At 40.6% G+C, this 24,896-nt stretch overlaps 1 protein-coding gene across 2 annotated transcripts; it reads left to right on the forward strand.

Annotated features, from left to right (window-relative positions):
• Positions 1 to 6,383: 6,383 nt before the first annotated feature.
• VEZF1 (vascular endothelial zinc finger 1) lies at positions 6,384 to 22,514 on the forward strand. 2 transcript variants are annotated; one of them, XM_065418289.1, is made up of 7 exons: positions 6,384 to 6,461; positions 12,537 to 13,234; positions 14,003 to 14,066; positions 15,101 to 15,284; positions 16,944 to 17,084; positions 19,372 to 19,416; positions 19,733 to 22,514. In XM_065418289.1, exons 1-7 carry the CDS (start codon positions 6,429 to 6,431, stop codon positions 20,158 to 20,160), a joined length of 1,593 nt encoding a protein of 530 aa, XP_065274361.1. In that variant the 5' UTR covers positions 6,384 to 6,428; the 3' UTR covers positions 20,161 to 22,514. The 2 variants fall into 2 exon arrangements, with proteins under 2 accessions (XP_065274361.1, XP_065274362.1); XM_065418290.1 differs by lacking the exon at positions 19,372 to 19,416.
• The last annotated feature ends 2,382 nt before the right edge of the window (positions 22,515 to 24,896 follow it).

Below are 24,896 nucleotides of genomic sequence, written 5' to 3' on the forward strand. Positions count from 1 at the left end.
ATATATTGCCTAACATGTAATAAAGAACCCAAACTATGGATTCATGCACGCTAATTACTTGAGATGTCAATCTAAATTATCTCCATATTGAATTATTTTATTTACTCCCCACTTGCAGATTACTTATGAAAACATTAAACAGAGCAGGGCCCAACATTGATCCCTGCTGCACTTTGCTGGACATGCAGCTTGACAGTATTGTTTCTTACCATTGCTTTTTATTTAGTTCTCCTGCTTTTTCTGCCCCTCTATTTATATCTGCATGGGTCCAGTAAGGAAGAGATAGATTGTATTGACAGCCTGCCAACTCATTTTGATCCTGACATGCAAGACTCCAGTTTGTCTACTCTTGGACCTTTCTAAACGGAAATGGGTTATTGTAAAAAGCTGTAGGATTATGAATTAACCTGGCTGAGATGGTAGTTGGTTGACCTGAATAAGAACTCCAAAGTCACTTTCACTTGTCACCTACAGCCAAACTTGATCTCGGATCTCCAGTTTTAGGATTCTATTCAGTTATCCACAATCACAACAGTGTGTGCACCCATTGCACAGTCTGTCTAGCCATTGCACAAATTGGAATGATTGGCAGTGTCTTTTCAAAAGAGGCTCAGGAACCAAGGGCTACTGCTGCTCAGAACTGAGGTCCATTGGCATCACTGTGAAACTTGCCCAGCACCTGTCTCTGTACTGCTCTTACAAGAGGGGAATCTCTTTGGAGCTGGGTGGGGAAGTGCAGGAGTGCCACTGTAATACAAAGAAGGAAAGGCCTGTGGTAGCACCCTAAAGCTGAACTGTGAGCAGGAACTGCTGAGTTATTCAGCACTGCAAGTCTACAGATGATGGAAGGGGTATCTGTTATCAGAGGGGTAGCTGTGTTAGTCTGTATCCACAAAAACAACGAGGAGTCCGGTGGCACCTTAAAGACTAAGATTTATTTGGGCATAAGCTTTCGTGGGTAAAAAACCCCACTTCTTCAAATGCATGGAGTATTTATAAGGCTTTTTTTTTTTGAGCAGGGAGAAATCCCTCTCCACACTTTTAAAGGAACCACCTTCAAACTGTGTCTGATGAAGTGGGTATTCACCCACGAAAGCTTATGCTCCAATACGTCTGTTAGTCTATAAGGTGCCACAGGACTCTCTGTTGCTTTTTACAGATCCAGACTAACACGGCTCCCCCTCTGATATATGTTCAAACTGTTATTAGGCTGCAATTAGGAGCTTTGACTAAACTAAGAAATTCTTGAAATCATTATTAAATCTCCTGCACCCACTGGCTGTCCCATCACGAGTGTCCAAATTCCCCCCTGGCGAAAAATGGCACGACGCATGAGTTGGCACTGCTTAGCCGCGCTCTGTGTACTGAACTGCTGCCCATAGGATAAATCACTTGGCACACAGGAGACTGAGCTCTCCAGTGCAGAACCTGTATTTGCACAGTGCCTGGTGTGCACTCCCAGAAACAAACGGTAAATTGTCTGTCATGAAAGGCTGTATTGTGACCCAAAAACCTGAAATTAGGACATCACAAGGGCCTGAAAGCTGAACAAACGAGGGGAACATTTGTAGTCACACTATTTCAGATGTTTTGACCTATTTACCACCTGGCTAGGGGAACAGGCTGGAGAAAGGAAGTCGTTGAGATCTAGCGCTAGAAAGAGGGAGCTATTTTAAAAACGGGACACCCTTTCCCCTCCAAGGAAGGTGAGAGAGTTTACAATCTAAATCGGAGAGCTCCAAATAATCCACCAGCAAAATTCGGGAAGACCAGCTATAACATTGGTATTTTTGGAGTTGTTGTTTTTTTAAACCGAATTAAAAAGAAAAGCCATGCTTTCTACATACACCAAAAAGAAACGAGGGCGCCCATGCCACTTACAATAACCCTGGGCAGAGCTTAGTTCCCCTGTAGCCACGTTTCACGACTCAGGCGGGTCTTCTGCTGAACGCTCTCTTTTGATGTCTCTGTGGGTTTAGACGGTGGCGTGCTCGGGCTGCTTTCGGAGCGTCGGGCTCCTATTCTGCATGGCTAGGGCTGTATTTCCCCCCTCCACAAACACCAAAAAGGGAACAAGAGCTCCCCAAACAAGCCGAATGAACCAAACAGCCCTGTCCATGCTCCCGTGTGAAATCAGGCTCCTCTGTGGGACCGGGCTGCAGAGGGAGATGCACACACCCATTGTTCGCGTCTCTCTTCCTTGTCTGAGCGCTCGGGTGCCATGTGTAACCTGCAATGCCCGCCGAGCATGGCTGCGGTATTTGTTGTTTCCCCCCACCCCCTCCATCCCTAGCAGGCTGCGGGCAAGGAGCAGCGGCTGCAGCCGCCGCCTAATGGAGCATCATCTCCACTGCTCCATCAGCATCTCCCGGCCCTCCCGCTCCTTTCGGGTGCAACTGATTGAAAGGCGGTGGGCGAGCCGGTGTGTGTGTGTGCGGAGAAGACACAATCAGTGCAGCACATTGAAAGACGCGAAGGAGGAAACGCAGCGGGCTGGCAAGCTGCGGCTGCCTGGATTGGTGTTTTGTTTGGGGTCCCCCCCCCTCTCCCCGCCGCCTCTTCAAGCTATAATTCTCTGGCTTGGGTTTAACCCTGAAGGGGGAGGGGAGCATTTGTAGGAAAGATTGGATGTGAGTCAGGTTAAAAATATAGGGCGCTGTTAAATGTCCCAGGGAAACACACATTGCAAAAGAATCATAATAATTCAAGGGCACAAGAGCATCGATGCTGGAGCTAGGGGTGCTGCTGCTGGCTTGAAGTGGTTTCCATCACATCCAGGGTTTACAGTTTGGTTTAATGGCATTCAGCACCCCCCATTATGCAAATTGGTCCAGCCCTCCTGCACTAGAGGCTTAAATTTAACTCCCCAGCCCGAGGAAACCTCCCTGTAAATAAGTGAGGAGGGGGCAGGTCAGATGAGGGACATGAGAGGAAGAAATCTTACCCTGCAAAGCCCAGTAGCAATAGTGTGACCAGGGCCTGCTTCTCCCCAGTCAAAGGCAGGGTAGCAGATCTATGGGGTGTTCATGCTGCTGCTTTATTTCAGCAGGGATGATGTGTAAACATGTAGATAATTACTAAGGGAGGGGGTGAGAGGAAGAGAACTTGTGTGCTCAGTTTGTTTGTTTTTAAAAGGGGGGAGGGGACATTAATTAAAAATGGCCTTTCTAGCTCCCAAGCATATTTGACTTTCCTGAGTGGTGCATCTAATGGCTTGAAAAGGCTAGGTGTGAAAATGAGCATTCACTTGGCATTTTGTGTTCCGTAAACAAGGCTGTTTAGCACAGACCAGCCAGAGAAGATCAAGTCATCCACGTCTTGACAAAAAAAGCTGTACTGTAAGAGTCCATCGTGGGCTACTCTCTTTAGAGACTTGTATTTTCAAAAAGCATACTAGGCTTTTAAATATAAAAATGCACATCTCTAGCACTTTCTGTCCAAGGATAATAAAGTGTTACAGCAGTGATCAACCCCAAGTGGTCAAAAGTAAGTCAAGTCCCCAAATATCAAGAGACTGGCTTTAAAAATCATGGGTTTTTTAAAATAATGAATGTTGGCTTCTTTTTATTTGCCTTCTAGTTTTGAGCCTTTTAGGGTTAATGTTTTCACGCTTTTCTCCGCAACCACATGGTCTAGGAACTATTTTTACATAAGAATCTATGCTTTCATTAAATCAATTGACTCCAGGAGCTGGGTCTTTAAGAACAACCGCAAATATTACCAGATTTTTGTGATAAAATTGCAAGACTGAATCAACAGAATTAGTTACAGCTCACCGTGTTTGCATAAAGTGGGGAAATATTTCCATTTTATAGAGGGCAGAGAAACAGCATACTACAGAAACTAGGTGATTTGCCGAAGGTCCCACAAATCAATAGCAGAGATGGGAACAGAGCCTGGGTCTCCCTCAGTCTAAGGACTAGATATCTATCCTTTCTAGATACCCTCCCCTCCCCTATTGTGAACAGTGAAACATTAGCAGTGAAATATTACTGTCAGGGAAGTCTGTGTGTCTTTGGATTAAACATATGTAACTTAATTTTTATGAGAAAAAAACAGGTTTTCAATATGTGTGTGTGTGTGTGTTGCTGGTGGGGGAATAGCATGGAAAACCTACTATGCTGGGGCCCTCTTGAGCCTTCCTTACTGAGGCCAAGCTCCCAAGGAATCAGTGGTAACAAGCCTGCATTTCTTATACACCCATTGTGGTCTCCCTTCCTAAAGCACGAATGCAAGAAGCTGATGGATCTTGTACTCATTGTGCACCCAAGACTCCAAGTCACTGGGATCTTGGTCCGAGTAAAGAGGATTGACTAGGGCTAACCCAGGAGGGTTTTGCAACTCAATTCCCAGCTTTCTTGGGAAACTGTCCTGTTCTGTAAAGTGCCACGTACAGTGGGTATCCTTTAAAAAAATCCATTCGCTGTGCTTCAATATTTGACTTTACCACTGTATTTGTGGTATTTCCTGCACTTAATGGGGAAACACTGTAAATGTACAACAGCCATCTGTGATGTCTGTAACGGTGCCGACTACACTTTCTGTGCTTTTGTTTAGAGAAGGAACATGCATACAAATAAGAGCAACTAAAGTAAGCAAAGGCAGAGAGCAGTAAGCTCAATGCAACTGTTAGGTCCCAAACCTACTAACACTTATGTATGTACTTAATGTGACTGCTCATGGATTTAAAGATGAACACATACTTAAGGGGTTGTGGGATTGTGGCATTAATTTGCATCTAGATGATGCATTAGAGATGCCTTGGCTACAAACAAGCCTAGTAAGTTAAGTGCTTTAATACATATATCAAGAAAATATAAATCTCATGGGAGGTGGGTGCACTTTGGATAATCCAGAGAAATTGCACTGGAAAAGAGATAAGGGGCACAACCCTGTTTTAAAATAGCATTAGACCACCTATCTTTGAGGAAAGAAAGGACCAGCTTTGCAAAGGTGTGGTCATCCTAAGAAAATGCTTGGGGTGGAAGTTGGGAAGAAAAGGGGGGACTAGGAATGGAACTATATAACCCCTGCAGTCATGATGGAGATTGCAGCAGCTGCAGAGGAAAAAGTTAAAGGGGGATTTCAAGCCACCCCCAGTGGCTGTACCTATGCAGCTATATGGAAAATGCATGTTGAAGTTTGTTTGAGCAACACAACCCACAATGTTCTATTAGTGGAACCATAGCGTACATGTGTGTGTCAGATGATAACCAATTGAACGATTATTGCGGAAATACCGACCCAAGACTGTTAGCTTGATGTGGGACTTTGTGATGCTAACAACACGAAATAAGAGATGGCCCTCGAAATAAGCCACAGGTGGCCTCAGTAGATAAGAGGGAGCATTGGATGATGAAGTGAAGCTGAACTAAAAGTGTAGCACTTTTTAAAAATTATTATTATGTCCAGGTTTTGAATGGAAACAGACATGATACTGCATCAACAGGCCAGTCTGGATGTTGTTGGGGGGAAAACACCCATAACTTGTTGGTGTCATCCCTCCTTTGACATATTTATGATTATATGCAGGTTTCACATGGAAACAGGTACACCTTGCACAATTTCCGTGAGCTGCCCTGGATGCCATCATTTGGGATAAAATTGTCTGCCGCTTTGCCCAGGGTTGTATATGCCCCCTCCCCTCCTTTCTCTCCCTGCTGCTTCTCTATTTTTAAAGGGGTTTTACTTAAGAGTTAAAACGTTTTTTTAAAGATGCTGACATCATGCATGGGAAGCGCGTGCTGCAGAATCTCCACCTGCTGGTGCAGGTGCTGCAGGGAGGAGCAGGTTCGCCCCCCCCCCAAAAAAAAACTTTTACATTTTCCTAATTAATTATGGATTTTTTTATTGTTTCCCTCCGATCTATTTATGATAGCGGGAGGAAGGGGGCAGGGCTGGGTTTTTTGAGGGGGGGGGGAAGAGGAGGGGATGCTCCTTCCCCCTCCCCATATGCCCGGGGAGGGAGGGGGGACACAGGAGGTGACCAGCCCTGGACACTCTCCTCTCTCTCCTCCATCTTCTCTCCCGAGCTCAGCTTCCCCAGCTTGGGACGGTCCCATTGGTAGGGCCGCGGGGGGGACGGGCCAGGCTGCGGGCGCCATTGGGCTCCGGGAAGCGGCTAGAAGCGGCGTCCCCCCCCCCGACGCCCACGTGCCAAGCCGGGTGGATTCACCCCCGCGAGCTGCGGGTCGCCGGCGCTCCTCTGCAGGGCTGGGGCGGACGGCGCTCCCCGCTCCAGCCTCCCCCGCTCCCGCAGTGGTGCGGCCCGGAGGTTAGCGGAAGCGGCCGCTCGGCGCTGCCATGTTGAGCCGCCGCCGCCGCCGCTTTGTTGTCGGCTCCATGTAGCTGGGGCCCGGGGGAGGGAGGGGGGATCGAGCCGGAGTCGCCGCCGCAGACCAGGCCGCTGAGGCCCGGGAGTCCCCGCCATGGAGGCCAACTGGACCGCGTTCCTCTTCCAGGTGAGGCCGCGGGGAGGCCGGACCCCCCCTTCCCTCACCGGCCGGGGCCACTCCGTCCCCGGGCAGCGGCCGCAGCGCAGCGCGCGGTTTCCAGCTAGGCCAGCGGGCTGTCAGTCCGCGCGGCCGCCCGGCCTCCCTCCCCCCCCTCCCCCACCCCCCAGGCCGGCGGGGGAGGGGGGAGCCGCGGGGGGAGAGGGGATCCCGCGCTATAGCGCTGTGCTGGGCCGGCTATAGCGCGCCCGGCTAAGCAGCCTGTCCCCGCTCCTTGCAGCGGCTGGGGATTCTTGGGGACGGAGCGGGGAGGGCTTCTCGGTTTTTTTTTTTTTTTTTGCCTAAAAAATTGTTGCCCTCCCAATTTATTTCTTTATTTTTTTTGTAAAAATGTTTTGCCGATTTTTTTTTTACCCTTTTATTGCAAATCATCATCATCATTGTGGGGTTCCCACCTTCCCTCCACCCCCCCAAAAAAACCCCCCCACCTCGGTGGAGCACACACTGTGCATGTGAGAGAATAAATTAATCTCTCTTGAAACAGCCGGCCTCGGTGACTGACGAGGGATGGTGTCTTAATTTTAAATAGGGTTTAATTTAAAATAGGGAGCGGGAGATGGATTTTCCTAAGAACTGAGTACTAAAGAGAATAGTAAGAAAAAACACAGAAGGGGAGAGTAATCCCTCCACCTGCAAACTGAGTCACTGGTTTTGTCTGTCTTCAAGACAGCCCTAATGCTCAAAAATACAATACAAAGTTTGTATAATACCAAAAAGGAAACTGTAAAATACCCCAAAACTCTCTTGCTCTCCTGTTTGTGAACTATAACCTGGATCCTTCACTCACTGGCTTCTTCTCTAAAACCTTCTGCCACTTTGTAGCTTGAAAATGTGAAATATGTAATTGCAACACCCCCCCCCCCCCAAAAAAAAAAAAAAGCCACTCACATCACCTTGTGCAAAGAGGATTATTTTACCTTGAAAATTACAAACCTGGACCTCTTGCTTACTCCTTGTCCTGGCTGGCTTTTTTAAAAACAACAAAAACATGACATTTGCTTGAAAACCTGAATGGAATGAATAAATCTGTAAAGAGAATGCAACGTTTCTTTTTAAAGGAAAAATAATAGTCTTGCACGGACTAAGAGATGAGTCACTCACTTGGGTGCTCTGCCTCTGAAAACACGCTTAGAATGTTCTCTTAAGAAGAAAACAAATCTAACAGTCTGAGCTATTGCAAATTCAAACTGTATATATGAACTCTTATTTCGTATTAAATCTTTTTGTATTCATTTGTACAACAGATATGATACTATAAGATACAGTTCCATATAAGTGCCAGTGATGACACACGCAGTTTGGATAAGGATTTATAATTTTTCTCACTCTAGTGGGCAGTTGTGATTTGAACATAGATAAACTTCTTAGTAAAGTTCTCTCATTCTAGGGCCACCTCCCTTTCTTGAGTTAGCAGTTATTCTGTCTCTCCTCAATATACTGCACTCCACCTTTAAATATATTTTCAAGAACAACTAATCTTAGTGTGGAGTCTTATAGTTTATTTTATGGCTCTGTCTTTTCACAGATATTAAGCATCAGTAATTTAGTTGCTTCGTTGTGTTTTTTTGTTGTAAGTGCAATGTACTTTTGAAATACTGACATCAAACTTTTTAGTTTGTTTTTGTGGTAGGTATTTCTTCATTTGATTAAGGATTCAGTAGTTTACCTTCTCAAAAATATAATTAATGGTGCATAACTAGTGAGCATCTTTGTAAAGATGTGACATGGAAATTCCTTCCTCTTCCATCCTTCCAGATAATAAAGCTTTAAAACCTTGTAATGACTGTTTAGTAGGTCTCGAGTCATTTTTGATAAAACAAACGCTTTACAATACTGTTTATTCTAATGTACCTAAACATAGTAGTGATTGGGGAAGTTATAAGTAGTATCTTCTTGTTACTGCCTCACCCCACCCCATCCCACCAAAACAAGAACAGATCATTAGTTGGCTCATAATTTAAAATCCATTTCACAAATCTGCACCTTTATTTTTGTTTGGTAACTGTTAAATATCAAATACTGTGCTGATAATATAGAGAGGCAATGTTTACTTCACATGGTTTTCAATTATGACATGTGTAAAGGAATTTTTTAAATAATTAAAGGGAATATTTAAAACCCTGTGTGGATAACTGTAATTCTTACCAGTTGGTGTTGGGGAAATGATTAAATGTCTTAATTTTAGTTTTAATGGCAATTAAATGTGTACAGTGAATTTTTATCCTCCTTTCATAATAAAGATATTGATCATGTTTAGGTGTTACCTTGATTAACTTTACCTTTTGAAATGTAGATTATACTGAATAAGCAACTTCGGTTCATTTTTTTTTTTTTTTTTTTTTTATTAGTGTTCTAGCACATGCATATTTTGAAAACCACTTTGTACCTGCCTGGAAAGTGAAAGTTGTATCTGTTAATGTTAGGAGAAATCATCCCTCAAACAGGGCATTCAAGATATGACTCACTGATGCTAATTTGCTGTTCTGACATGAAGGCTCCAGTGCAAAAATCTCTTAGCCTCTGGCACTGGAAGTTCACAATGCCACATCCTATCCCCCTGGGTCATGAAATACAGTTTTTATTTTGTTTGCTATCCTCCTGGAATGAAAGTTTGCTTAGTGAGAGAAATGCTATATTTTGCATGGAAGACTTTTTTTCCAGGCAATCAAAACATCACAAATGTTGACTTGACATTAATGCTAAGTCAAGTAAAACAGTGAATAAAAACGACTTGCAAAAGGCAGGCAGCAGGTGCTGTTTCATTGTGTGCATTCCCTCCTATAACAGCAAGGGGAAAAAATACAGCCTGATCCCTCTTTAGAAAGCTCTAATATAGAGAATCCTTGGGAACTGAGGAATGCTGCTTGTTGCAGACAGGTTTTGTTAAAAAGGCAATATTGGTAATAACGGTGGAGTATCTGAGAGCCAAGGTAAGCAGCTTTATATAAGAGATGGTTTCATAGCAGACAGCCTTATGAATACATTGTTTCATGTGAGACATTTATATTGGTACAACAGAAATAATTGTATTACCTTGCAGTGCTAATGGTTCTTTAAGGCTTAAAAATGTCCTTAGACTGTATAAGTTTGAACCTTGTCCAAAGGATTTGGACTCCCTATTATCCGATCTGCTAGCTCTCCCTTTGAAATTGTATATCTTGAGCTATCTTAGGATATTAACCACTTGTACTCTGTGTGAAAACACATTTACTATGGCCTGGCTGGAAAAGGCTCTGAACAGAAAGCTCCAATTAAGTGTTGTCTGATTCTGTTGACCAAGATTTTTAAATCTTGTGCAAAGGCAACTGGAAAAAAAAAATTAAAATTGTACTGTTATCAGTACATGAAATGTTCTTGAACTCGTGTTTTATATTGTACCCATTTCGGCATCTGTATGTATTACACATCAGCAAGCATCAGTTTATAGAACAGGAGAAAGTAAAACAATACAAAATATCACTTAGGTCATGCAAAAGCTTGATGGGAGAAATGAGCCTCATGCTGTGCTCTAAGTCAGTGGCTGTCAACCTTTCCAGACTACTGTACCCCTTTCAGGAGTCTGATTTGTTTTGCCAACCCCCAAGTTTCACCTCTGTTTAAAAACTACTTGCTTACAAAATCAGACATAAAAATACAGAAGTGTGACAGCACACTATTACTGAAAAATTGCTTCCTTTCTCATTTTACCAGATAATTATAAAATAAATAAATTGGACTATAAATATTGTACTTGCAGTTCAGTGTATAGCATATGGAGCAGAATAAACAAGACGTTGTCTTTATGAAATTTTAGCTTGAACTGACTTCACTAGTGCTTTTTATGTAGCCTGTTATAAAACTAGGCAAATATCTAGATGAGTTGAGATACCCCTGGAAGACCTCTGTGTACCCCCAAGAGTACGTGTACCCCTGGTTGAGAACCAGTGCTCTGTTAGCAAACTCAGGCTCTGAGGGAGTTCCACACTTGCACCATTTTCCAAGAATGCCCTTTTCCCCATCTTCAAGAATGTGTGTTTAGGGTTTGTTAACTGAGGCACCTTGGTATGTCCACACTTAGCCTGGTAACACTCAACATATTTGTTGCATCCAAAGTTTCTGAATAGACCTAAAAAGTACAGGGAGGTGGACCAGTCACCCTAACTGCTTGTAGTAATCAAAACAAGTAATGCCATGGACTTTCACAGAACAGCTTGAGCTAAGCTGTGAACTAGTCTCCCACCAAATAGTATGGGAGTGTTGCAGAGCGGGCATTCTCATCCACATGGGCTAAGACTTGTGTGCACTTTCAACCCATTTTCAAAGAACACCATTATGGTCTGAAGTTTCAGGGTTTGTGAATATGGGAAGACAAAGTGAGAACATGAGCATCCTGAATGAATGTAGTGTTGCATGGAAGTCTTAAAACTCCTACTTAGATGTACTTAATATTGTAGTCATTGCTTCTGGTTATTGATGTGCTGTAGAGGCAAAAGAAGGAAGGCTTGGATGCCACCAAAATAGAAAGTCACAGATTGCTTCTGTAAATAGTAAAGTCTTCAAAGGGCTTTAAGCAATTGGCTATTGGGTAAAGCTGAAAGGATATGAATTTGAATGTGCTTAATAATGGTACAATCCTGATTCAAAATGAAAGCTGACAGTCCTGTAGGCTCCAAATCATTACCTAGTTTTAGTCAACCTGCAAAGTCCCAAATGTGGCAAGACCATGTAAAATGAGGTACATATCACTTAATAAAGGAAAGCACAGAGGAGTAGTCTTGGAAAGATGTAGCATTAATAGAAATACATGTTTAAATAAAATCAGTTTCATGCCACAGGCCTGTTCTGTTGCACTGCTGTAACTAAATTGATTTTATAACTGATCTAGTTATACTGGTGCAAAGCCCTACTATAGATACCCTTAAACTGGTTTAAATCATGCTTATAATTATTTAGCTTAATGTTACTTTAAGCTAAATAATGTTAAGCATGGTTTAAACCAGTTTGAGTGTCTTTAGTAGGGCTTTGCACCAGTTTAACTAGATCCGTTTTAAATTTAATTACAGAAGTACAAGTTGTCCAATATAAACACCCTGCACCATGTCTGCTACCAGCCTCAGGTAGGAGAGGGTACTGGTAAGTAGAGGGATGTTCATTGTGGTATGATAGCAGAGATTTTTCTAGTGCTGCCCTCAGAGATGCAGCAGTCCAGGTTTGTCAGCATTTATCAGTTAAATTATTGCAAGTCGATGCTCCAGAAATCACCAGATTCCTACCAGTGCTTATTGACTAGCCCCTCTCTCTTTTGTGAAAGAGTTGGTGATAAAGAGAAAAGAAACTTGTCTTTATTCTCATCAGTTTCCATAAACAAAGAGCACCTTAGAGTATCTTAGTCATTGTGTTAATGCCATGGGAAACCATTAAATATATAACTATAAATCTAGCGTGTAACAGTTCTTGAAACAAATTATTTAAATGTAGTTCCAGCACTGACAAAGTAGTGCAAAGAGAGAGATTCAAGTAAGATGCCTCATTTCTTCCTGGTTCACTGTGGCTGCAGTTTAATTTTTACAGGGTTTTTAAATGTAACCATCCACCAGGCTGATGTTAACTCTTGTCTGGCACATTGGTCAACCCCTTCAGTACATCCTTAATCTGCCGTCACAGATCTGGTATATTCTCCATATGATCACTTTTATGTAGGGAGTGTCATTGAGATAGAAATCAAGCAATATGTTAAAAGGCCTGACGAATACCTGGTCATTTGCTATAAGAAATGTTGCCCTCAGGATATTTAAAAATTTGTTTCATGTGATTGCACTTTCCTACACCTATGTACTGCAGAGTCTGTGCACAACACATGGATTTAAATGTAAGTGGTTTATCCAATCAGGAAACTATTGTAGTGAGACTTGTATAATTTCTTGCACTTGTTAGTTCAGTGACTTTTTGATCTAAAATTTGCTTTCCTTTGCCTGTAAATGTTCTCAGCATGTCAAAGTAAGCGCCCTCCAACAGAAATTCTGAAGTGTGAATGTTTGATTTTAGGCACATGAAGCCTCACATCACCAACAGCAGGCAGCACAGAACAGTTTGCTGCCCCTCCTGAGCTCCGCTGTTGAGCCACCTGATCAGAAGCCGATTCTACCCTTACCAATAACCCAGAAACCTCAGCCTACACCAGAAACATTAAAGGATGCTATTGTTGGGATTAAAAAGGAAAAACCTAAAACCTCCTTTGTATGCACCTACTGCAGCAAAGCTTTCAGGGACAGCTACCATTTGAGGCGCCATGAGTCCTGCCACACAGGGATAAAGTTAGTGTCACGGCCAAAGAAAACTCCCACCACAATGGTGCCCCTAATCTCAACTATTGCTGGCGACAACAGCCGAACTTCATTGGTTTCAACTATCGCAGGCATCCTGTCAACGGTCACTACATCTTCCTCTGCCACCAACCCCAGCAGTAGTGCTGGTGCAACAGCCATGGCTGTGACTCAGACGGTGAAGAAGCCCAGCAAGCCTGTTAAGAAGAACCATGCTTGTGAGATGTGTGGAAAAGCCTTCCGGGATGTGTACCACCTCAACCGGCATAAGCTATCCCACTCAGATGAAAAACCTTTTGAATGTCCAATTTGTAATCAGCGCTTCAAGAGGAAGGACCGCATGACCTATCACGTGAGGTCTCATGAAGGTGGCATCACCAAACCATACACCTGTGGTGTTTGTGGAAAAGGCTTCTCGAGGTACCATGTAGAAAATCCCAGGCGAGCTCAAGTATTGGCTTTTCGTAATCAAGAAGGGTTAAACTATCATAGCAAGGGGCTAGGAGAACCAGACATCTTAGAAGATTGGTGAGGGGATAAAGAGCCTTGTTTACTTAGGGTGTGGGTCTCAATCTAAGACTATTTGATCATGACTAAAAGTTGTCACTGTTTTATGGTTATTCAATGTTCTGAAATGACCTGATGGCCTCAATCCAGGTCACAGTGGAAAGGTGTCCGCATCACCATTGGTGCTAGCTGGACCCCTTGTTAGCAGTCTTTGTAGGGGTCAAAGATTGAATGGGGCATGGAGACTGATCTGTCATCTTGCCTTTAACATAACCCCTTCCAGATCAAGACTGAGGTTCATTGGCAGAGCAGTGTGGGGGAGCTTGCATTGCTGCTGGCTGTGCTGTATCTGTTCTCTGACTAGAGCGAACGTCAATCTCTAGGACTGTTAATGCAACTCCTTTTTACAAGTACTAAAAATTCACTAACTGTAGCACTTCCAGGTGTATAATAGACACACGGCTGAGCTTTAAACTTTGCTGGCTGGGTCCTAGTGTAATCATTTTGCATTATTCTAGCAGCGGGTTGTTTTATAGGTAAGGGGAGATTTTTTTTTTGTCCTTGAAAGGGAGGTGGGCTGCAAATGGCAATCAATGCAATGTTCAGTGCTGCTCGCCGAAGAATCCTTGCTGTCTATTTGTAACGGTACGTGTTCTGTTCTGTACCTCTGTTCTTTCACAGGCCTGATCACTTAAGCTGTCATGTCAAACACGTTCACTCGACAGAGAGACCCTTCAAATGCCAAGTAAGGGTTAACATGATTTATTAACAGCATAAGTTTTATTGTACAGTTAGTCAATGACAACTGAGTATTTCACCAAGGACTGTGTTGATTTACCTGGTTCCCTTGAATGCAAGGGTTGGAATATGGCTCTGTCCACGCTGCTTGTAGTTAGTTGGTGTTGTAGTTAGGATACCAGTGTAGAAGCAGCTTAAGAGGATGGTGTGCCTACCATTTGTAAGATTAGAGGCTTATTTGCTCCTTGGAGAATATTCCCCAAACCCTATTGTTCAAGTCAAGTTTGCCTTTAAAAACAGTGTGACTAAATCTTCAAATTGACATTGATTGCTGAAGTAATGTGTAGGATTTGTTTAGCAATGCTTATAGGCAAAGGTGGTTATGAAAATAGAGTATTTTGCTTGAAATCGAAAGGAAATTGTCATGCTGAAAGTAAGTTGAAGATTAAAAACAAGAGGCAGAACTTGACTAGTGTTGAACAATCAACTCTTCTATGGTTTCACTTGGAATCATCCATGCACGTTCCAACCTGTCTCTAGTGACTCATCATATTATAAGTAAATGCTTTGAATTAAAAGAATAGCTCTAAAGAAATGCTTTGTTTTCCCTTTCCTGATTTTTGGATTGGAACTAAACTAACTGAGTAATAAAAAATAATCATAACCAGAAATATACAGTGAAGCCTGTATAAGAGACCACCCTTGTCTACTGTAGGTATTTATAAGCCATCTATCACTTAGGTATGCAAGACCGTCTTTTATTTTAAGAAATTGCTCCAAAGTAGGCCCAATAGTATAGAGTATTCTTCTGTTCCACACTTATCAGAAGACCATTTCCATTAAGCAATTAGATTATGTTCCGTCTCTTAAGTGGTAGCTTGAGATAGGCTTCACTGTAAATCCATGTAAAATCAAAAGGTTTGTCAACATGCCTAAGGTACGGTAGCACCTAGAAAATAAAATATACTTTTAAATGGGCCATGTGGTCCCCAGTGGAATAAGATGGTCTACACTTACAAAATGCTGTTGTCCTTCATATAGACATGCACTGCTGCCTTTGCCACCAAAGACAGACTGCGGACACACATGGTGCGCCATGAAGGAAAGGTATCGTGTAATATCTGTGGTAAACTTCTGAGTGCAGCGTATATCACCAGCCACTTAAAGACACATGGGCAGAGCCAAAGTATCAACTGTAATACCTGTAAACAAGGCATCAGTAAAAGTAGGTGAACATTTTAAAAACACTTCAGTAAATATATTCTAAACATTTTGCAACATGAGTTGCCTTTGACTTTCTTAAAATGTAAAATACACCTGTGACTCAGTTTAGGTGTTTGCATCTATCAGAAAATAGATCTTTGAAAATGGATTCTTTGTGAAAAACTTCAGATCAGGGGTATATGGAACTGGTCTGGAACTAGGAGTGTTGTCTTATCTCTTAGAGGAATGCCCTGAAGTGAGAGAAAATAGTTCTTCACTTTTAAGTATGAAGATCCAAATATCTTTGTCTTTCAACTTATGAGTACAATTGGATACATCCTGAATTACTTCCTTAACCACAAAAAATAAATAAATAAAAAAGGGTGGGTGGGAGGGAGGGAGTGTCCAGGAGTTTAAATCAGTAACAGAATGTGTGTAGATTTAAAAATGACACATTTGCCTTTTATAGCAAAATATTTGAAAACTTGGCAAGTCTTCTGTTCAGGATTTCGAGCTTGATCTAAAGCTCAGTGAAGCCAAAGACTCCCACTGATTTCCATGAGCTTTGGATCAAGGCTGTCAGTGTTTTTTCCTTGAAGCATTGGACAAAACAAGCACTTCAAGCAAAGCATTTTCCTGCATTGCCTGATGCGTTTTGGGCATTGGTGGTATTTGGCCTGTGATGTACAGGAGGTCAGACTAGACGATTGTAATTCTGGCCTTAAAATCTGTGAATATCCTCAGCAGAAATGTTGAATCCTGAACTTTGGAGTGGCAAGTAAGTGAAGGCTTGTTCTCTCAAAAGTATTTGAAATTTAAATCTACACATCATGTTGGTGATTTAGGCTGGGACTTTCAAAGGAGTCTAAAGGAGTTGGGTGTCTAACCCCTCTAGGTTCTTTTGAAAATTCCATCCTTAAAACATTCAAACAGTGTTTTGCCTTTTAGTTCATATTTAATGTGTTCTTTTATTCCCAGAAGTTTGAGGACAGTTGGAATATCTAGTAAGCGTGACAAATATTTACTGAATTGGATGTGGAAAATAAAATTAAAATGTGGATTATTTTTGGAGTAGGGGTTGTTAGAGTCTGTCCTTGTTCCCACAGTACCAACTACTCTGCCTTTCATTGTCAGTTCAGTGACCCTAAACAGCTCGCGGGAGGTATTATGGGACTCACAAAAGGCAGAGATGAAAGTGGCAGGAGAAGCAATGTGGCCAGGGAGTAAATAGCTATTTTCTGATGTGAAGGTGAACTAAAAATGTTTTTAATTTTGATTTCAAGAAGGGGTGAGAGGTGTCTTTTTTAAGTAATTAGTGCTGTGTTTTCACATAACTTGACTCAGCTGCCTCCTTGAGATCTCTGGGAATTTGATCTGTATGAGTACCATAGAAGCCATTTCATTTTAAAGTCCTGTATTTCATTCTCTTTGTTTATCATCCTTGAGATGTCACTCACTCTGAAAGACAAATCAGGCAGTTGATAGCTTGCACTTCTCTAGATCTTAGAGAGGTAATTTTACTGAAATACAGCACTAATTAAATGTTTTTAAACACTCCTATCTTTCTCTTTTCAAGATTCTGAACATGTTTTTAACTTAAACAAAAGCCTTCATCCTTTCAGTAGAAAGGAGCATACATTTCCAAGGTGAATTTGTGTGTGTTTTTACTTGACTGGCGTAGCATGCATGAGTGAGGAGACCAGCAACCAGAAGCAGCAGCAGCAGCAGCAACAACAACAACAACAACATGTAACAAACTGGCCTGGAAAGCAGGTAGAGACACTGAGATTATGGGAAGAAGCGGTCAAAGCAAGGAAGAAAGGTAAAACAAAATAACATAATCTATTAACTTGATTTACTTGGTTTTTTAAACTCTAATCTGTTTTACAAAAAGAAAGTGTTATAGAGAATGTGAAATGGCAAAAATTGACACATGAAAATTAATTCTTGGTCATAAAAATAAAAGCTAAAAAAAAAATCTGATAACCTTATGTAACATTCACTTAAATGATCTTCTTTACTACTTATCTTCAATCAGATTCTGCCCTTGAATGTGCACATAAGCCTCCTTTTGCAGTTAATGGGAGCTGTGCCTGTACTCAAAGGCAGAGTTTGGCCTTTGATTTCTGTGTGATTTCTGGACCTTGTTTAAAACATCAACCAGTTGTTAGATCTCACACATACACGTTTTTTGTGTAGACATCAGTTTCCGTTTAAACACTTTTCATATCCCCTCTTCATATCCCTGTTCTTCTTTCCCATTTTATTTCATTCACTTCTACCCATCACATAACTGTATTTGTCCAAAGTCTGGTGAAATTCATACTCCCTTTTTTTCCATTGCTTGGTGTCCTTCTTCTAATTACAAAATTAACTAGATTATAGTCACTATTGCCGAGATACTATACTATCCTATTGTATTGAAAGTTGAATAGTGCCCTTTTGTTGTTCACTGTGCCTGCTGTGTAAGGAATAGATTGCTTCAGTTTAGTGTCTCATTTGGAGTGTAGTTTGAAATCTCCAGTTACTTCTAGTTTATTCTTTTCACAACCCTTTGGTTTCTAATTTCTGTCATGTGGCTCCCTCTGATTAAATGTTTTATAATGAATTCCTGCTGTCCATTTATTCCTTTTAATTAACTCTTAATTTTGAACAATAAATATTCTCCACCCATCTTTCCCCTCAAGCTCCTCACAATTCCTCCATATTCTATCAGTTATTCCAGTCCTATTTTTCTGTACAAGACAGCTAGCTCCCTTTCTGATTGCTGCTGCCACAAAGATTTTTCTAATTCAATGATAGGTTGTTCAGAAACAGCCTAACCTTTTTTCTTATAAACAGTGATAACTGAAAACTATTAGAATTTACCTGGTTAGTGCTCCAATGCTATGGGGATGAAAGACTTTGGTTTTCCTAAGTGAGGCTTGTTCTGCTCATTCTCTTCTATGTCTTGTTTCTACTTCCTTCTTTCTTACCATATGTATCTGTCGAAGTGCTTTTTACAAAAACAATTATATTAAAAAGAGGGAGGGTGGGGGTGAGGGGCACTGGTGTGGGGGTGGGAAAAGTATTGTGCCAAGTTTTTCAATAAGAGTCAAACTGATACTGTTTAGTGAAACCTGTGGTGCCTGAAGAGCACCCCTGATATCTGGGAAGAGGATGGGAGGGTGTCATAGCTAAAGAAATCACTCTGTTTGGAAGATGAAACTGGACCAGTCAGTTCCATTCTTGTTCATGGTCCTTTTCATGCTGGTTCTCATTAATTAATTAGCACCACATGTTGTGTTGGTTTTGCAATACCACAGGGGAATTTTTAAATTGAACAGTTTATTTAATTTTAGGTATTTGTTGTTGTAATTGTTTTAAATCCCCCCCCACACACACTTTCCCCCCCTCCGAACCTGATTATTGACCCTGAACAATCAACAGTGACCCTCAAATGGGGCTAATGTAAAAGAAAACACTCTCTTAATACATTTGAATAGCCTGCATGGCAAGGGTGGACTCTTGGCTCTTAGTTTACTTCTTGAAATATGGATTTAGACTGAGCTCAGTGTCCTACTCTACAAATGTGAAGCAAGGCACATTTTTAAAAATGCCATAACATTGATACGGACTATATTTTTTCGGTTTCTTTAGCAGTCATCCCTTTCTTTTATCCGCGTCCACCAACCCGCTTCTGTTTTTGGAGCGTTGTTCTATGGCTAACCAGCAGGTGGTGCTGATATCTAGTGGAGTCATCTGCCTCTTCCATGGAGCCTGGCTGTATCTTCTCCACAAAGTGTCCAGCTCTTGCTAGACCCAACTGGGAACAGACCCAGGATCCTCCATCTCAGTGCAGGGTCCTCTTGGTTCTTGCCTGTTCAGCCATAGTCTCTGTTGCGAAACAAAGTAAAATATTGGTGTGGAATTGTAGTTAATGTAAAAGCTGAGGAGATAATGGGGGTTATAAGATCTACTGACTGGGTATACTTGAAAATTGCTAAGATAAACTTACCACGATCAGTGGAACAATTTAGCGGAAATAATTAAGACTGAAATAAGCAGGTAAACAGTGAAATTAGCTTTGCTTATCAGTCCCTAATAATGACTTTTTAAAACCTTCACAGAATGTCAATTCACCTTTGAGAAGGCTATAGAGTACGTACCATTCGGTATGTACACTCTCTTCTCTACTTATAATGTTCCTCTTGAGAGGATTTTTCTGATTGTACAATACTGTTTTTGTGAACATCAAAACCCTCTTTATAAGACAACCTCACTTGACTTCTCAGGAAAGAATTTTGAATTCAAATGAGCTGCATGAACGTTATATTTATTGTAGGCTGTAGAATGTTAACAGTTAACTTACTAATATTTTCTAAAGAATTATTCCAGAATTTGTTCTTGGGTTTTTTTTTTTTTTTTTTTTAAATCTTGTCCATGTTTTTTTATGTGTTAAAACTTTGTCTTTTTATGTCTCATTTTTAGAAGCTGCTAACTTGTGCCAAACCTCCACTGCTGCTACTACGCCTGTGACTCTTACTACTCCATTCAATATAACGTCCTCTGTGGCTTCTGGGACGATCACAAACCCAGTCACAGTGGCAGCTGCAATGAGCATGAGAAGTCCAGTAAATGTATCAAGTGCAGTTAATATATCCAGTCCGATGAACCTAGGGCATCCTGTAACTATAACAAGTCCATTATCCATGACATCTCCATTAACACTCACAACACCGGTCAATTTACCTACCCCCGTAACTGCTCCAGTGAATATAGCGCATCCAGTCACTATAACATCTCCTATGAATCTCCAAACACCAATGACGTTAGCAGGTCCATTAAATATAGCAATGAGACCGGTAGAGAGCATGCCTTTCCTGCCTCAAGCCTTGCCCACGTCTCCTCCTTGGTAAAGAATCTGTAAACAGTATTAAAGGGGATTAAAACTGAATCCTTACCAGCAGGTTTTTTAGTTGTTAATAATAATAATAATAATTAATAATAATAATGTTAATAATGTAATAATAAAGTCAAACTAAATAACTGGCTTAATGTGCACCAGTTAAAGACCCTAATAGCATCTTTCCCTGTTGATTTGGCTCATCGTGTTCAAACTAGAGTTTGTAATTTATCACTTTGTTTTAAGCAAGTTTTACCGTTAGCTGACGATGATGATGTTGAAATAGGACAGATGGTTACTTGCCACAGTTTAAAAAGCAGTCATTAAAAATCAGCATTACTGTTTTATCCCAGAAATTATAAACTAGGAAATTATTTTAATCCAAACACTAGCAAAGACCCCTTCATATGCTTGACAGGGTGGATGGCTAATTTTAACTTGCCAGTTCTAAATCCACTGATTCAGAGCTAGTGTAGTATCTTTGTCTGTGTTAATGTTTTTTTATGAGTAAATGCATTACAATGTTGTCATTTTTTAATGCATTTTGAAGAAAATATGCATTTTACCTTTGGGAATATGGTAATTTCAGGCAGCATTCCCTATGGGAAAGGTGATACCAGCTCTGATATGCAAAGCATATGATAACTTATCATTCTAACTTCAACATATAATAGGGATTGTGACCTGATATTTTGAGATGTAAATATTACCCAAAATATTACCCTAAGGAAATGTAGCATTGTAGTCAACTTTTTTTTTTTTTTTTTAAACTGTTAATGTTTGGTAAGAAACAGCCATGGCTGACAGAAGAGGAGTTGAAATGTGTGTAAACATGGTCTCTAAACAGTCAAAACCCTTGGGACTCTTATCTAGGAGCAAAAGGATGCTTTGAATCTTATAAAATATTGCTTTAAGCTGGACGACTCTGGAAGCGCTGGGGTGTGATGTATATGCCCTCTCTCTCCCAATCAGAACCTGTTGATGTTGCAGCAGGGGACAGACGTGTTAGTTGTTCACTAGAAGTTTTTGTCTTATATTAAATTGTATACAGTTTTTATTCTAACCACTAACTAGGTAGGATGACCCTTCAGGACAAGCCAAGAGCGTCTTTAATTTCTCCCGTATTTCTTAATCAAGTGTTGTGCAGATCTGTTCAACTTTGTAAATATTTTCAAACATCATCATTTTTACTTTATTCTTCTATTGTGTTAACACATTTCTATCAATTTGTGGTGTTTGTGGCATGACAGTCTGAGCTGTCCAGCCCAGAAGTACTCCACAAATGGTTACACATGTTGAAACTACATGTGCTTTTTATTTCTTAGACTGTTTATCTGTACATAAAGTAGAAAGCAAAATATAGGGAAACAGATATACTTTTTAGACTATCATGTCACATATTCACATTTTTAAAACTTTGTTTAAAAAAGACACCCTAAAACCAAGACTCTACATTTATAAAAAAAAAAAAAAGGTAAAGAGTTGAGCTGTTTTTATCTTAATGAAGTTGAAAGCAATGGAGATTAGTGTGTACACATCTTACAGAATCCTAGCAGGATTGACTAGTCAAAATGGACTGCTTCCGTTGATACCCTGACATGTCAGTACAAGCAGCAAATACCAGATTTCTAGGTCAGGTGACAGGTATCTGTTTCATTATGCGAAATCGTTCTAGGGGCTTGGACTACATAGTAAAACAAAAAAATAGAACTTAGTGTAAAATAATTTTATAAATGATCTTTTGTACTTTAGGACATCAAATTGTACAACTTTTGTATATATAAAAGCTTAGGAACTTTCTGTTTAGCAGAAAGGAAACACATTCCTACACTTTTAATGTATATGTTTGTTATAATGTCCATGTAAACATATGCCCTATGTTTGTGCCTTTTAATTAGTTTGTCTCAATAAACAAAAATGTAGAGAAGAATATGTAGCTATGACTTTGTTACCACTGTTTTTACTCCAACAGTACAAAGATCTTTGTTTTCCACAGTAGAGCATTGCATGCAGACAGCTACATGAGTTAAACTGATGTGGCCAAAGTGAGGCATGTAATCAAATGCAGCCCAGCAAAATCTGTCACTGTCTCTCCTTAGCAGCCCAATCGTGATCAAGCATTGCATGCTGGGATATGTAGTCTCCAAGCCCTACACCTCTGTATTACAGATGAAAGTGATATCAACTTGCACCATTTTTACAAACTAGGTACAGCCTTCTAGCACCTGGCAAGCTGCTACTGTGACTCTCAGTTGGGTGAAGTTTGGGTGTCCCTGAGCTTAAAAAAAATAAAAGCATTAAACAATATGGAAATGTGTACTAGAAATGGTTATGAATTAATTATATAATAAACAACTGTGAGACTTCATTGTATGTTGTCAATTAAGGTAATATTCAGAATGAATCTTTCAGTCCGCTTCTGTGCCCTGACAGTCACATTTCAGTTCTTACAGAGGAACAAACTCATTAAACACATATAAGGAAATTCCCCATTATGCTAGAGAATGGATGTTTCTTGAATAATTCTGAAACCACTAACCATACTGCTCTTAGCAGAAAGTACAACTAAAGAGGCAAAGGGTATTGTCTTTCCCTTTTTATTTTAACTGGCTCAGCTCAAAGTTATCTGATTTACATCTAAAAGGCTGCATTAACTAATCTTCAACCTGTCTCATTCTTAATTGGGTAAACCATTTGATTTTTACTGAATACAAATTGTTCTCCTAAGGTGTGCTCCTCCGCTGTCCCTATTCTGACAATTTTACTTGTATGGCTATCTCACAGAATATTTCAAACTACCTTTGATAAATTAAAGTTAACTAATTACACTTCATGTATTGCATCCTACCTTTAACCAAATCAGTTCATCTAAAGTATAGAAAGATAACAAGGTCAGCCACTGTAAATATGTGATGTACTACGGATGGATGGCTTATGGGGCAACTTGAGCCATTTCACTGCTGGTCTAACTTTATTTTAAATGACAAAGGCACAGTGGAAATTGTTAATCTGGAGCAGCCATCTAGATTTGTTCTCTTGAGTTAAAATTTCTATACAGTTTATATTTAGACTAGTTAGGAATTAAGGAATTGTTATGCTAAATAATGCCCTTGGGTTATCTAAGCCAATAGCTTGTTTCTAAAGTAGTTCGCACTCCCCATGCCTCAGAGAAAGGTGCAAGAGCTATGCAGTAGGCAGGTAGGAGATAATCTGCCTCCTAATTGTGATTGTGAGAGAGTGACTAACCCTGAAGCATGAGGTTTTTTTTATCCCTTGCAAACTCTTTCGGTGAAATCCAGGCTCCACTGAAGTCTGTGTTAAAACTCCCATTGACTTCAGTGGGGCCAGGATTTCACTTTATTTGCATTAAATACTGTCCTAACTGTGGATATTCTTATCTGTATAAACATCCAATCCTTTGAATCTTGCTAAATTCTGGGCCTTGGTGCCATCCTCTTGTTCACCTTGACAGTTTGTCTATTAATGCAACCCAGTGAAAGTGATGTCACCTGAGTTCTTTCAGGGTCTGTCTTTCTGGTTCATCACCAGATATGACAGATGTCTTATTTTTTAGAATGAATAATACATGGATGATGGTGTCAGAGGGAACATGTTAAAGGGTGGGATTTCATAAGCACTTGGCAGTGAACTAATGGCTTCTGGCGACTAAAACTGTCTTCAATCGAATTCTCAGAATGGCTTCTCCCAGAATTCAGATCTAATCAGTGACCTGCAAAATCCTCTGCATGCAAGAAGGGCTAATGTGTTACTAGGCTCACCTGTGATTTTAGAAACTATGTTAAGTGAAAGTAAATATTTATGGCAGAGGCTATCGTGGGAATCAGCTAAACCAGCATGTCTTGGAACCTGGTCCTGTTTTTCTTGTGCATTCAGAACTATAGACTTCAATGGCAGTTTTGGGTAAGCAGATAATTTAGGATTTGGCCTTTCTGTAGAACAATACCTGCTCCTACAAGTAATCAGCATGGTTTTTGTTTTTAATAGAGTGTGGATCATCCTACCTAGGCGTAAATAAGTAAACCAATCTTCTACTTTATACACTTACTAAAGTCAGCTTGAAGTAATTGTGGGGCAAAGCTCGTTGAGTTAAATCCTGCTCACTTTGAGTCACATGAGTAAAGTAAACAGCATTAGCCATTGATTTCTGTTAAAAAGTAATTCTGACTCATCTACTTGTACCAGTATTCTCTTCAATCAAGGGGTAGCTAAGACAACTGGAACAATACTCCCAGTGTAGTGCTATTAATAACAAAACAAAATCTTCATCAGTAGTTTACCTTACTGTAGAAATACATTATTTGTATATAATGTCATGTTTAATATGTGCTCAGTAATAGATAAAATATTATATTATGTCTGTGTCAAGGAGCTTAAAATCCGTTGGCACAAGACAGCAACCCAGCAAAATAACATAGCTAGCAACAGCAGTTTCTATACTTGGAATCTTTGTTTGTGATGATCTATCTTTAAGCACAGTATGCTTTTCTATAGCATCTTCCATCCCAATATCTCAAAAGTCCTTTCTCATTAATTAAGCACTATAGCCTCACGCAAACATGGGCTGGTAGTACCCCTTTTTGCAGATGGGGAAATGAAGGCATAGAGAAGCAAGTTGACTTGCCCAAGTTCACACTGTGCCAAAACTGTAAAAGACTTTGAACAAGTAACAGTCTTAAAAGCATGAAAACCCACTAACTGAAAAGAATGTGATTTGCTCTGCGTGCAGAT

The sequence above is a fragment of the Emys orbicularis genome, chromosome 17 (assembly GCF_028017835.1).
Source record: "Emys orbicularis isolate rEmyOrb1 chromosome 17, rEmyOrb1.hap1, whole genome shotgun sequence".
NCBI classification, from domain to species: Eukaryota; Metazoa; Chordata; order Testudines; family Emydidae; genus Emys; species Emys orbicularis.

Coding starts and splice junctions, on each gene's coding strand:
- VEZF1 (XM_065418289.1), top strand. CDS start 6,429: ATGGAGGCCAACTGGACCGCGTTCCTCTTCCAG. Junction 6,462..12,536: donor GGACCGCGTTCCTCTTCCAG/GTGAGGCCGCGG, acceptor GTTTGATTTTAG/GCACATGAAGCCTCACATCA. Junction 14,067..15,100: donor AGAGACCCTTCAAATGCCAA/GTAAGGGTTAAC, acceptor TCCTTCATATAG/ACATGCACTGCTGCCTTTGC.